Source organism: Callorhinchus milii, unplaced genomic scaffold, assembly GCF_018977255.1.
Source record: "Callorhinchus milii isolate IMCB2004 unplaced genomic scaffold, IMCB_Cmil_1.0 Scaffold2, whole genome shotgun sequence".
Lineage (NCBI taxonomy): Eukaryota > Metazoa > Chordata > Chondrichthyes > Chimaeriformes > Callorhinchidae > Callorhinchus > Callorhinchus milii.
The window spans coordinates 124,490,714-124,505,539 of record NW_024704743.1 but is presented as its reverse complement, the minus strand read 5'-3'; the positions used below and the strand labels follow the sequence as shown (position 1 = coordinate 124,505,539).

The 14,826-nt window shown below is 43.6% G+C and overlaps 1 protein-coding gene across 3 annotated transcripts in view; it reads right to left on the bottom strand.

The window, feature by feature from the left end:
* Window positions 1–14,826, bottom strand: part of LOC103190398 (protein NDRG1) — a 71,961-nt gene that overhangs the window by 34,477 nt on the left and 22,658 nt on the right. For 2 of the 3 annotated variants that reach the window (XM_042346930.1, XM_007911160.2), the window contains exons 2-3: window positions 2,119–2,190; window positions 1,517–1,552 (exon numbers count right to left, since the gene is read on the bottom strand). In XM_042346930.1, the coding sequence (XP_042202864.1) occupies window positions 1,517–1,552; window positions 2,119–2,169 (87 nt within the window). In that variant the 5' untranslated portion in view covers window positions 2,170–2,190. Of the gene's footprint in view, window positions 1–1,516; window positions 1,553–2,118; window positions 2,191–2,999; window positions 3,065–14,826 lie in introns of all 3 variants that reach the window. The other variant, XM_042346931.1, reaches the window with a different exon arrangement.

The following is a 14,826-nucleotide window of genomic DNA, read 5'->3' as shown; positions in this document are numbered from 1 at the left end:
CTCTTTATGACCCGAGACACTTAAGAAGATCAATTTGGTAACTATTCAACCGAAAGTCCATGCTAGCGTTTATACTCCACGAGTCTCTAGCCACTGCTTAACTCCCTCCAAGGCTGTTCTATTCCTTTCGCCCTCATGTGTATGTCTGTATCTGAAGTTATCTCCTCAAGGAATTCAAATGATGAACTGTGGTGAATTAAAACAAAGGCCATTTCTAATAGTGATCTGATCCTCTCAAAAATGCCTACTTTGCAACTACTCTCAGCTCTGTGTTTTGGAAGATTAAGAACTTCAGGGTGCGACAGTATAATGTGCAGTTTACCCACCCAGAATCAGTGCAAGTGGAATAAAATTATTCCGGTGTTACTTAATAACTATAATAACTCTTGCATTGATACAGCGCCTTATCACTTCATTTAGACGTCTCAAAGCGCTTCACAAAATATACTGTAAAGTGAATTGACTGTATTTTTGTAGGCGAAACACAGCAGCCAATTACGCATAGCAGCGACCCACAAATAGCCGTGGATTAAGTGACCACATTATTATTATATTTTTTTGAAGGGGTTACTACCCCCGGACACGCGATTTGCCAAATGACTAACAACCGAGTTCCTATTTACTGCTGGGTAAACAGGCGTGTGGAGTAAGGAAACTTGCCCGTTTCACCCTGCCCGGAATCGAACCCAGGTCCTCTCGCTTGGGAGGGAGTGCTCTAAGCACTAAGATACAAGACTCCACCCACATATAACTGTAAAGTATAGGGGGGTTTGTGTGTGGGTGAACACAGCAGCCAATTTTGCATATAGTAACGTCCCACAAACAGCTATGAAGTGAATGACCAGATGCAAGTTTACTGAGTTTTACCACTGCAAATATTTACAATTTGTAGTGTGGGTTTTCTCACTCTCCTCCTCAAACATCAGCAGACAGCATGCATCCTAAGTGATGGCAGGCTCTATAAATAGTCTTCATACCAATATTTTCCACAGGTAGGTTGAAAATGTAGAGCTGACATCGTCAAGTTAGAAAACTGATGATTAAAAACTGTTCCTGTCAGATTCTTACACTTGATGAAAATAATCCTTGCATTTGATATAGCGCCTTATCGCATTGTTAAGACATCTCAAAGTGCTTCACAGAATATACTGTAAAGTGAATTGACTGTATATTTTGTAGGCGAAACACGGCAGCCAATTACTCAAAGCAGAGTCCGCAGTGAAAGAGGAAGGGACTTCCTAAATAGTTTAGAAATAATAGTGAAAATATTTGCTGTGTAACACAGGGAACAGAATGCGGAGGCTCAAATGTGTTGAGTTAGCTGAAGCAACAGCTCTGATGATTTTAAATAATTATTAATATTTTTTATTGAAATTATATTGTTAATTATTGAAGACGTCTACTCCATGTCCCCTACCCAATCTGCCTCTCCATTAGTAGGTGAGCTTTCAGACATTCTGACCTGCTCAGCGAAAGATAAGGAGAAACAAGAAAAAGAAAACAGGAAAACACTTACCACACTGTCATTCTCTTCAAAGTTCAGGACATTTCCCTGTTTAAAATAAATCATAACATTTGTAAGACACAAAATGGTGAATTAAAAAAACACACCCATCCTCTTTCCTGGTCTTTCTTGTCACTCTGTTCCCAACTTTCCATAACATTGCTCAGACAATAAAAAATCCTTGTATCTGATATTGCGCTGTAGGGTCATTGAGACGTCTCAAATCGCTTCAAAGAATATACTGTAAAGTGAATTGACTGTGTGGGTGAAACGTTCACAGCATTATCCTATTTTGTGAGTAAGTAGATTGAGTGACTTTTTTCTGAGGGTTTATTACCCCCAGACTGCGATCCTTCAATTGACTAACAACTGGGTTCCTACTTACAAAATGTGTTTGGCTCACAAAATATACAGTAAATCCACTTTACAGTATATCCTGTGAAGGCCTTTGAGACATCTCGAAGACGTGATAAGGCGCTATGTCAAATGCAAGGATTATTATTTATTATTATCATTTCAAATTTCACCATTTACCTTTCATACAAAGATATTTCACTTTAATACAAAGTGACTAGTTTAAAAATCAATAAATGTTTTGAGAAAGACTTCCTTACCAGCAGTGGTTTATGTTCTGTAAGCTGGTAGCCCGGTGCCTCCTCCGTCATTTTCGACAATTGATATTGTAGCTGCAAAAGGACAAAGCAAGCATTAGTTTAATCAAACCCAGCATTTCATTTTAAATCTCAAAACAATCAAACCAGCACTGAAGATAATCTTTCAGATTATGGAGGTCAGTAAAGCTATGTGTCCCAGGTCCTGAGCTGGCTCAGAGGCAACCCGCCTGGCAAGGCGGCATTAACCCAGAGGTGATCTGAAAGTGTAGACAAGTCCTCAATCCTTTAAGGCCCAAGCCCTAACTGTGAAAGATTCTGAGGGAGGTAGGGTCTGGTGGATGGTGAAAAGTAGGAGCCCAGTAGCACAGTGGTTAGCGGGTTTACCTCGTAAGTGAGAAGACCCAGGTTCGATTCCTGGGCAGGGCAAAACCTTAGGCAAGTTTCCTTACTCCACACGCCTCTATTTACCTAGTAGTAAGTAGTAACCCGGTTGTTAGTCGATTGGCGAATCGCTTTCTGGGGAAATAATCCCTCCCAAAAATAAAATACTGTTGTTCACTCAATCCATTACTGTTTATGGGATACTGTTGTGTTCAAATAGTTGCTGCGTTTTGCCCACAAAATATACTGTTAATTCACTTTCCACACGCCTCTGTTTACCTAGCAGTAAGGAACCTGGTTGTTAGTCAAGTGGAAGCGCTTTGAGACATCTCTAAGACATGAAAAGGCAAAGGATTATTATTATTATACTATACAGTACCAATACTAATTCTTGGGGAATGGATGGAAAACAAATTCACCATTTGCACCAATTCATTGTTGAAAGAAGAATTACGGTGCAATACTATTTTGCATAACTAATGAGTTTAAAAAAAACTTACATTTATACAGCGCCCTTTGTGGCCAGTAACATCTTGGGAGTGATTTACAGAGATGGTGCTGGACACTGAGCAGAGCGTGGGGAGATGGATGTAAGTCACATAATAAATAAGCTAAATTATGGGCGTGTGAAAATAAATCTCGTCTGCAATAGTGAAAACTGCAGCATGGAATACATATCCGAAATGAAGTTTACACTGCTTCTTCTGTGACACTCTTATTTACACTTGTGAATTCTGCCACCACTTTCCAGGGGAGGGGGCATTGGCACTGGAATAAATAGCTTGCATTACAACAACAACAAGATTCCATTTATAGAGCGCCTTTCACGTCGGGAGGACGTCCCAAGGCGCAGTACAGTTGGGTCAGGACCCCAGCAGGGGGGAAATGGTCAGGGTGAGGGGAGGGAAGGGAGGGAGCGAGGAGGGGGAAATGGTCAGGGTGAGGGGAGGGAAGGGAGGGAGCGAGGAGGGGGTAGAGAGTCGAGAGGGGAGCTGAAGGCACAGTCAAAGAGAAAGGTCTTGAGACCGGCCTTGAAGGAGGAAAGGGAGGACGCGGCGAAGGCACTGGGGGATGGAGTTCCAGAGCCTGGGGGCTGAGAGGCTGAAGGCCCGACCACCGATGGTCGGGCGGTTGGGGCGGGAGATGTGGAGCAGACCGGAGCCAGAGAAACGGAGGGTACGGGCAGGTAGGTAGGGGGATAGTAGGTCAGAGAGGTAGGAGGGAGCGAGGCCGTGAATGGCCTTGCAGGCGAGGATGAGGATCTTGAATTCGAATTACAATTGATGTTCCACACATATGCACATCATTAGCCATAAGTGGTACATGACCACTTATACTTGTGTGGCACATCACGCACACTCAGAAATGTTTGTGATATTTATGATTTCTCTACCAAAAACAATAGTGGAGGCCGGGTGATTGAGACAGCTTTGTCCCTGGCCTTCTTCCCTACCCACCTCCAGTTCACAAGATCACAAAATTGGTTTGGATGAAGAAGGCCCTTTGAGCCATCCAATCTCATCCTTCCGGAACACCCTCCCATCACAGTAACAAATTGCTTTTTAATAATAATCCTTGCATTTGATATACAACAACAACTTGCACTTATATAGCGCCCTCCACGCAAGGCAGCGTCTCAGAGCGCTTAACAGTGGTGAAGCCTGACTCCGAGCCGGGGGGAGGGGGAGGTGGCTGTAAGCACGGTCGATCAGGAAAGTTTTCAGGCGGGACTTGAAAGAAGTGAGAGCGGGGGGGCAAGGCGAGGGATTGAGGGACAGTGTTCCAGAGTTTCAGGACGTAGTGGCTGAAAGCGCGACCCTAATGGTGGGGCTGAGGGTCCGTGTGACAAGCAACAACAACAACAAGATTCCATATATTGAGCGCCTTTCACGTCGGGAGGACGTCCCAAGGCGCTGGAACTGGTGCCAGTCGAAAGGCGGCGCCAGATGGTGGATTGGGGAGTGAGGGGGTCGGAGAGGTGGGGAGTGTGGAGGTCGGAGAGGTAGGGAGGTGCCAGGGAGTGAATGGATTTGAACACGAGAGTGAGGATCTTGAAGTCGAGCGCCTTATCAAGTCATTGAGACGTCTCACAGCTATTCACAGAATATACTGTGAAGTGTAGTGACTGTATATTTTGTGAGCGAAACTTGTCAGCCAATTACACACAGCAGCGTCCCACAAACAGTCATGGATTAATGAGCCCAGTCCAGCGTCCTGGCCTCAAATCACCTTTTCTGTCAAAAATTCTAGTAATTTTGCGCAGGCTTGCTGCTAATGCACAATGACAGATGTTACATAAATGCACTGTATCCTTGCTGTGCTGATGAACGCTTTTCATTCCTGAGATGTGTGCCACTTTTCTTAATCAGCAGGAAACAAATTCCCGGCACGTGCACTGCACAATGTCAGCTAAGGCATTCTCTCATCATTCTGTATTTCACCCTATAGATCCAGGTAAAGGACCTTTTGCCATTATTAGCAACCAGTTCTTAAGAATTATATCTCTTTCCTTCCCTTCTTTTCTCGTGGCCTCCCCACCCATTGCTACTTCCAGTCTTGGAAGATTGACTATAACAATAACATTAATAATCCTTTCATTTGATATAGCGCTTGACCACTTCATTGTGAGGTCTCAAAGTGCCTCACAGAGTGAACTGTAAAGTGGATTGACTGTATTTTGCGGTCAAAATGCAGCAGCCAATTGTGCACAGCAGTGTCCCACAAACAATCGCGGATTGAGTGACCAGATTTTTACTTATTTATTTAGTGATTATTACCGCCAGAAAGCCATCCACCAATCGATTAACAACCAGTTCCTACTTACTGCATGGTAAACAGAGCCGTGTGGAGAAAGAAAACTGTCCTAAGGTTTCGCCCCAGTCGGGAATTGAACCCGAATCTGCTCGGACTGGGAGATGCACCCAAATAACTAGGTGATTTTGCTCCTGGTCTGTTTTTCTGCTTCAGCAGTTATAGGCCAATTAAAATTGTAAGTGTCTAACAAAGTTATAATAATAACAATCCTTGCAACTGATATGGCACCTTATCTCGTCTTCAAGACATTTCAAAGCGCTTCACAGAATATACTGTAAAGTGAATTGCTGTGGACGAAACGGTAGCCAATTGGGCACAGCAGTGTCCCACAAACAATCGTGGATTGAGTGACCACATTTTTTTAAAAAAGGGATTATTACTCCCAGAAAAACAATCATTAACAATCGTGTTCTTACTTACTGCGACGTAAACAGAGGCGCAAACTACAGTAAACTCCTAATAACTCATCACCCCAAGGGAAAAGGGCTCAGTGATGAGTTATTTGGAGTGGCAAGTTAAGCATACATATGTATAAGTAAATGTGGCTGGGATACTGACATCATGATCACTTAAATCAGGGTGGTCCATCTGTTCCGTGGGCTGCATCCGGCCCAAGGCATGATTCAATCCAGCCCGCTAACAGTTGCACTGTGTGTCCAGAGCACAGGCTTGGTCTGACCCCATGGGAAAAACAGCAGAGACCGAGAGAGACAGATACACACACACACACGGACAGAGAGACACATGCTGAGACGCACACAGATACAGAAACACATGCAGACAGAGAGACATACACACACACACAAAGACAAATGCAGATAGAGAGACACACCCAGATACAGAGACACATACAGACAGAGAGAGACACACGAGATATAGAGACACAGAATCAGATAGAGACACAACAAAATTACATTAGTATAGCGCCTTTCACGTTGGGAAGGTTAGGAGGTCGCAGAGGTGGTGGGGGGGGGGGGGGGGGAGGGCAAAGCCATGGAGGGCTTTGATGGTGAGAATCAGGATCTTGAACTGTACCCTCTGTGTGATGGGAAGCCAGTGGAGTCGGGCGAGGATGGGGGTGATAGGGTCAGGGAGCCGGTGCGGGAGAGGACACGGGCTGCAGAGTTCTGGATGATCTGCAGTCTGTGGAGGGAGGAGTTGGGGCCGACAAGCAATGAGTTTTCATAGTCAAGTCTGGATGTTATGAATGCGTGTATGAGCATTTCAGGGCCTGCGGCGTGAGACAGTGGTGGAACCGGGTGACGTTGCGGAGGTGGGGAAGGCAGAGCGGGTCATGGCACAAATGTGGGGTAGAAAGGACAGCTGAGGGTCAAACAAGACCCCAAGGTTCGGGACTGGCTCAGTGAGGGGGAGTGAGCCCCAGGGATGGTAATGCTGTCAGCGCCTGAGGTGAAGAGGCGCTGACGGGAGTCAATCAGAAGCCTCGGTCTTGTTGACGTTCAACTGAAGAAAGTTTGTTCTCATCCAGGACTTGATGTCTGACAGACATTCTGACAGGACAGCAGTGGGTCCTGGGGTCAACAGTGGAGGCAGAGAGAGAGAGTTGGGTGTCATCCGCATACATGTGGGAGTTGACCCCATGTCTGCGGATGATGTCACCAAGAGGGAGCATATAGATATTGAACACCCCTGAGGAACGCCGCACGAGATGGTGCGGGGTTTAGAGGAGAAACCATTTGTGGAGATGAAGTGGAGACAGTGTGAGAGGTTCGATCTGAACCAGTCAAGGACAGAATCATGAAGGTTGAGGTGAGAGGCGGTGGAAGAGGATACAACGGTATTGAAGGCAGCAGAGAGGTCAAGGAGGACGAGGAGGCAGAGGGAGCTCTGGTTGCAGATAGACAGAATGTCATTTGTCATTTTGACCACTCACAGATACGGAGACACATAAAACAGATAGACACACACACAGATACAGAGACACATGCGGACAAAGAGAGAGACACATACACACACACACAGAGAGACACACACAAATACAGAGACACATGCAGATAGAAAGAGACACACACAGATATCGCATCGCTGGCTGCATTATTGTTTTAAAATTTGTACGACATTTTTACATTGCCTCTTTAAAGTTTGCACCGTAACTAAAATATTTAGTTACACAACTTAAAATATAGGACTTCGATATGATTCCTGTGGTTTATGTTTTTGGAAAGTAAACACAAAAATATTTATTTTGCGTGGTCGTTTCTCAAATAGGGCATCCGACTCTCAGCAGTCACTCTGACTTAACTGGTAGTGATAGTTAAGCCAGAATCAAGTTATCAGGTATTTATTATAATACAGAGACTGAATTGTATGATGAGATATTGGAATCAGCCCTTGTAAAGATTGCAGAATACCGTTATGCCCCAGTCTTGCCATCGTACAACAGTGTGAAAGAGTTGACATACTGACATTTCTTGCATAGTTATTGCTGGTACTAATAGTGGATTCTCTGACTTAACCACCCTAACCAACAAGGATCATCATTGCTTTGTCTTTCAAACAAGCATTTCCTCTTGCTCCTCCGTCTGTTCCAGATTTACAAGTTTGAACACAATCTCCAGCTGTTCCTCATTTACCACACTGGAGTCCATATCCTCCCACTCCAGCTTTGCTAGAAAAACAAATGATCCAAGCTCCTAAGTATGATTCACAACACTAGCCCAAGTCTACGAGGCCACACTTAAGAACAGCACAGTCTTCAGCTTCCTTTGAAACACAAATTTAAACTAAGGCTTAACTGAATAGTTCAGTACATAAACTATTTGATAATAATAATCCTTGTATTTGATATAGAGCCTTATCACATCGTTGAAACGTCTCAAAGCGCTTCACAGATTATACTGTAAAGTCAATTGACTGTATATTTTGTGGGTGAAATATGGCAGCCAACTGCGCACAGCAGCGTCCCACAAACAGTCATGGATTGAGTGACCAAATCATTATTTTTATTTATTTTTTGAAGGGATTATTATCAACTAACAACCGGATTCCTACTTGCTGCTAGGCAAACAGAGGCGTATTGAGTAATGAAACTTGTCTAAAGTTTTGCCCTGCCCGGGAATCGAACCTGGGCCTTTCGTTTGCGAGGCAAGTGCTCTGACCACTACGCTACAGGACTCCACATAGAGTATCCTAAAGCGATACACTGTAGATCCAAAATAGACTTACGATTTTAACAAAAACACCATTTTCTTCATGCCATCTCTGTAATGGATCACGATTAACATGGCAATGGACTTGCAACATTGATATTACAGGACACTGGTTGGTGTCGGTCCATTGAGGATAGATATGTACTGTGTCCAAGATCCATAAAGATTCCAAGTTAACACATTCCCGTCAGGGAAGCACAAACATTAGCCTCAGTGTCAAAGACACTTTACAAGTTTATTCTAGATTCAGAAGATGTACACTGATGGGCTGCACGAAGACATTACTTTCCAGAGATATTATCGAGTCCACTATGCAGCAATTTCTAATAAATTCATTAATAAGCAATCCAAGTGTAATATATCCTGTGAAGGGCTTTGAGACAATGTGAAAAGGCGCAATATCAAATGCAAGGATCACCATCATCATGAGTTGGGTCTCTTTCCCATAGCCAGAACTGACACCCACATCTTGCCAACTACTGGAACTTTGCTCCGAAATTAGTAGTGTTCCCATAAGTTGGTTGTGAGGTCAGTTTTGTTATTAAGTAATCCCATTAGAAATCACTGCATATTACACCCATTAAGATGAGAACCCAACAGACTGATTTTAAGTTGCATCTTTAACATTATTTCCAGAACAGCACTTAAAATTGGTATCTTTAGCCCCAGCCACATGCAACTTGACAAGTGCAATCCATTTGTCTGGAGTGGGTGACTTGGGTTACTCAACAAAGCAGAAGGCAAATATCAGGTTCATTGCAGAAGTGAATACTTGTGCACCTGACACAAACAAACCACTCTGCTGACTGAGCAAATGCAGTTATCCAGAATAGAATAGGACTTTGAATTTGTCCGTGCTGTTTCAGCACAGAAACAGGTCTGTAAACAGTTATTTGAAGCCCTACAAGACACCCGAATGTCCTACACAAATTCTTTTACAATCCATTTTAGACAAGTCATTTAAAACAAATAGCACGAGGCAGCAGTGTGACTGGGAAAAATTTAAATAGTTTTTTTTAGATCTAACTAGATTGTTGTCAAAAAATGCCGACTGATGAAATACCATAAATAGCTCCTTTTGTCAGCAGTTAATGTGCTGATATGGCACATCTCAAACCTTTAAACTTGCCTCCTACAGTATCGTATTAGGCAACCTAACTGTCAGCACAATCTGACTGACGAGGCAAATTAAGTCAAGGGAACACTATTTCAGTGAATAAGCCTTAAACATATGAAACAGGCTCCCTTGGGAGACAGTAGAAGCAGAAAGTACAGTCAATTCACTTTACAGTATATTCTGTGAAGCGCTTTGGGACGTCCTCCCGACGTGAAAAGTGCTATATCAAATGCAAGGATTATTATTATTAAAGTGCTAAGTCTTTCATGAAAAAATTAAGACAGATTTGGGTTAGGAAATAATCTCGGTGTACATTATATAGTTTGAGGAGTGACATGTGCATGTGACTGCCAGGATGGTGGAAGTCGAACTGGATGGACCTTGGTCTTCTTGCGCCTAGGAAACTCTTATGTTCTTATGAAAGCAAAATACACATAGGCTGCAGTGTTACCAATGACATACAGACGATCGAGATACACACATGGCCAGGTTTCTGCTAACTGCAGGAGAAATGCTCATTATTCCTCAGTTCAGCTTTGCTGCAACAAAACATCATTCAAATGAAACTTCACACTTTTTGATGGCACAGTCATATTGCAGGTACTTCAGGATTCTATAAATAGAACCATCTCTCAAGCAGTAGACGGTTGGTTTCTGGTTGTAGGATGCTGCCAGAGCAATGCAGGAACAACAACAACAACAACAAGATTTTATTTATAGAGCGCCTTTCACGTCGGGAGGACTTCCCAAGGCGCTGGAAGCATCAAAAAAGTACTTGCTTGAGTACTTCATTTTCTGGCCCAGATCTAATCCATTCTGATGGCTCAGCCCATTGAAGCTTGTGAAAACACACATTTATCCTGCCATCCCTGGTATCATTGCCACTGAAGATGGAAATAACGATGGAAAAGACAACCCTACCTAAGGAGCTTACAAGCAATAGAATAATCTCATTCACAGAGTAGTGAAGTGTTGCAAAAAACATAAAACACCACAAAACACCATATCTCCACACTTCCTTAAAATAAACCACCGAAACTTATTAAAACGCTCAGATCTCTATAGCGCTTTCACAAGGCATCAGATTTTAAAAGCAGGGCTCCAAGAGTTAAATATGCTTTTACAATATCAAAACCACATCAGAAAAGGCAAGAGGGCAGACAATGTTCAAAGTCAGAAATTATGCCTTCAGTCTTTTGCATGCAGAACAATCGTTAATGTAAAAAAGCCAGTCCTATTCGTAACACGCACCCACTTGAGAAAAAATATTGTAAAAAATAGTCTATTAAAACACAGTATGTACAGAAAAAATGTCAAGGTCCAGCCCATCACTAACACAGGATATGTTGGGTAGACACCACTGCTCAAATTCAGCTCCGGGCTAACACTTTGATCAACAGTCTGGTGGAGGTGATAAATACCACACACACAGATGAACCACTGCATGTGGCAAGTACTAATAAACAAACTAAGGAGTGCCAGAGCAATCTTGGGAGTCCTGTAGCTTAGTGGTTAGAGCACTCACCTCGCAAGCGAGAGACCTGGGTTCGATTCTCAGGCAGGGCGAAACATTGGGCAAGTTTCCTTATTCCACACGCCTGTTTGCCTAGCAGTAAGTTGGAACCCGGTTGTTAATTGATTGGTTGATCACTTTACCTGGGTTAATAACCCCTTCAAAAAAATTTAAAAATAAAATAAGGATTTAGTCACTCAAGACATGACTATTTGTGTGCAATTGACCGCAGCGTTGCGCCCACAAAATACAATGTTAATTCACTTTACAGTATATTCTGTGAAGCACTTTGAGACGCGCGATATCAAATGCAAGGATTATTAGGATATTATTATTTAGAGCACAGTTCTGTCTAAGGAAAAAGAAAAAAAAGCAGGATTTCTGCTCCCAAATACAATACTGCAACAGCTGATGGAATAATGAACTGGCTGAAAAGTGGGTTAGAATATTAATCCTTTCAGCTCTGGACCTAGCTTTGAAAAAATCCCCCAAAATGGGTCACAGCATAACATTTATACCAGTCTCAATCTATTTGCAAGCAAGTGAAAAGCCCACATAACAGAGCTGTTCATAGGCCACCACCAACTAGCATTCGTGGAGTCCTGTAACATATTGGTTAAGAACACTCACCTCGCAAGCGAGAGGACCTGGGTTCAATTCCCGGGCCAGTATTATTATATTCTCACTCAGAGAAGGTCACAGAATTGCAAGTGTAGGAAATGGTTATTCCACACACATGCTGCAATAAGGAGTCAACTTATTAGTTCACCCTGCATCAAACCAACAACATATTTTATCTTGAGTGTAATAATAAGAATCCTTGCATTTGATACAGCGCCTTATCGTGTCTTTGAGATGTTTCAAAGCGCTTCATAGAATATACTGTAAAGTGAATTGACTGTATATTGTGTACTTAGTAATTCACGTTATAATGGGACAATAACAATTTTCACTTTGTAAGAAATTTGCCAATTCCAACAACTACAACAACTTGCATTTATATAGCGCCCTTCACGCTGCATCTCGGAGCGCGTCATTCCAAACACAAAGAAGAACCTGTGTTTTAAAAACAACATACCGTGACGAATAGCGCAGTTTATGGACTGCATTCCCTATCCCGTGGTGCAAGTGAACAGCTGAGGTTCAATCTTTTGTCCAATTCTTAGAAGCAATTTGGGAGTAGCTGTTGGTTATGCAAACACCATTATCTAACAGGTTGTGTTTGACTTTGACAGCACCACAGTTCGATGCGAATTAACACGGCTAAACATTAAGCCTCCAAAGTTAATGTGGAAGTTCTTAAACATTTCAGGCGCTGGTCCAGAAAGATCCACAAGGTCAAGAAGAAGCGTTAAAGTTAAGTGATAGGAAGGTTGGATTATGTAAAATGCCATAGTTTTGCAACACACTAGGGCAGTTAATATTTGCTGACCATTTTTCTCTTGCAACATACCCAATCCAGTCCTGAGAATCTTGCAAACCTTAGTTTGAGCAACTCATTCAACCATGCAGCGTAGTGATTACAGCACGCGCCATTGTAAGCGAAAGGACCCAGGTTGGATTCCCGGGCCGGGCGAAAACATTGGCCAAGTTTTCTTACTCCACATGCCTCTGTCTTACCTACCAGTAAGTCGGAACCCAATTGTTAGTCAATTGGCGGATCACTTTTCCGGGGGTAATAATCCACTGTAAAAAAAATGTGATCACTCAATCCACGAACTGTTTGTGGGACACTGCTGTGCACAATTGGCTGCTGCGTTTCACCCACAAAATATACAGTCAATTCACTTTACAGTATATTTTGTAAAGCCCTCTGAGATTCTAAAAGACGTAATAAGGCACTATATCAAATGCATTATTATAAAAAAGGCAAAAAGTGTTTTATAATTATTTGGGGAGGACAAGTTTGCAGGACTATGGGGAGAGAGCGGGAGAGTGGGATTGATTTGGAAGCTCTTTTAAAATAGCCGCCACAGAAACGATGGGCCGAATGGCCTCCTTCTGTGCTGTATAATTGTATTATTCTATGATCCTAGTTAAGGTAACTACAATGTCACTCACTTTGTTGCAAGACTTTTCATATCCCATTATTTCTAATGAGAATTCAAAACTCCCTCCAAACGCCGTCAGCAAGCAGGTGATACTTAAGTGGGGGAGCAGCCCAATTACACTACCCAATCAAGCAGAGAAGGCAGAGATCTTGAAAGAACAAATAATAATAAATAACAATAATAATTCTTGCATTTGATATAGCGCCTTATCACGTCATTGAAAAGTCTCAAAGCACTTCACAGAAAATGCTATAAAGTGAATTGACTGTATATTTTATGGGTGAAATGCAGCAGCTAATTACACACACAAGCGTCCCACAAACAGTCGTGGATTGAGTGACCAAATTATAATTTTTTTTATTGGGAGGGATTACCACCACCTGAAAACCGATCCACCAATCGACTAACAACCGGGTTCCTATTTACAGCTTGGTAAACAGAGGCAGGTGGAGTAAGAAAACTTGCCTAAGGTTTCACCCCACCTGGGAATTGGCACCAGGTCCTCTCGCTTGCGAGGCGTGTACTCTAACCACAACCCTACAGGACTCCATTTGACATGTTGCTGTTCTCAAATCACTTTCCAATTCATAAATGCAAAATGTAAGAGTTATTGTAGTGCTGTAACCTAGCACTACAAAAAATATTAATTAATCGCGCCCCAGGCTCGGTGACCCCATCATCGCACATCAGGCTCCGTGACCCTATCATTCTCATATTGCCAGACTCCACCACTGCCTCACCCCTCAGGCTGCCCAAACCCCCACGCATTCGTCACATCAAGACTCGACTACAGGAACTCCCTCCTCATCGGCCTTCCCAACTCTTCCCTTCACAACCTGCAGATCATCCACAACTCTGCAGCTCGTGTACTCTCACGCACCAGACTCCGTGACCCCATCACTCCCACCCTCGCCCGACCCCATCACTCCCACCCTCGCCCGACCCCATCACTCCCACCCTCGCCCGACCCCATCACTCCCACCCTCGCCCGACCCCATCACTCCCACCCTCGCTCGACTCCACTGGCTCCTCGTCCCTTTGAGGATCGAATTCAAGATCCTCGTCCTCACTTTCAAGGCCATCCATGGCCTTGCCCCCTCCTACCTCTCTGACCTGCGGACTCCATACCAACTTCCCCGCTCCCTCCGTTCATCGGGCTCCGGCTGCTCCATGTCTCCCGCCCGACCCACCCTACCATCGGTGGCCGGGCTTTCAGCCTCTCTGCCCCCACACTCTGGAACTCCATCCCACGATCCCTTCACCTCGCTTCCTCCCTCACCTCCTTCAAGGCCGATCTCAAGACCCTCCTCTTCGATTGTGCCTTCGGTCGCCTTCCCATCTCTCTGCCTTCCCTCCCCCCTCCCCCAACCCTCGGGTCCTGACCTCTGACTGTCCACTGCCTTGGGACGTCCTCCCGATGTGAAAGGTGCTCTATAAATGTAATTTTGTTGTTGTTGTTGTAATTACTGATTACTGGTCATGCAATATGACATTGCAGAGAATACAATTGAAAGGAAGTACATTGTTGAGCAAATGTAAAATGGAATTGTAAAAGAGGAATGGGATAAAACAATATGTCTCAACCAGCATTACAATAACTGATTTAACTGACGTGCACGGCTTTTTAGAAGCCTTTCAACTGTATGCTTAGTGTAAGGCGCA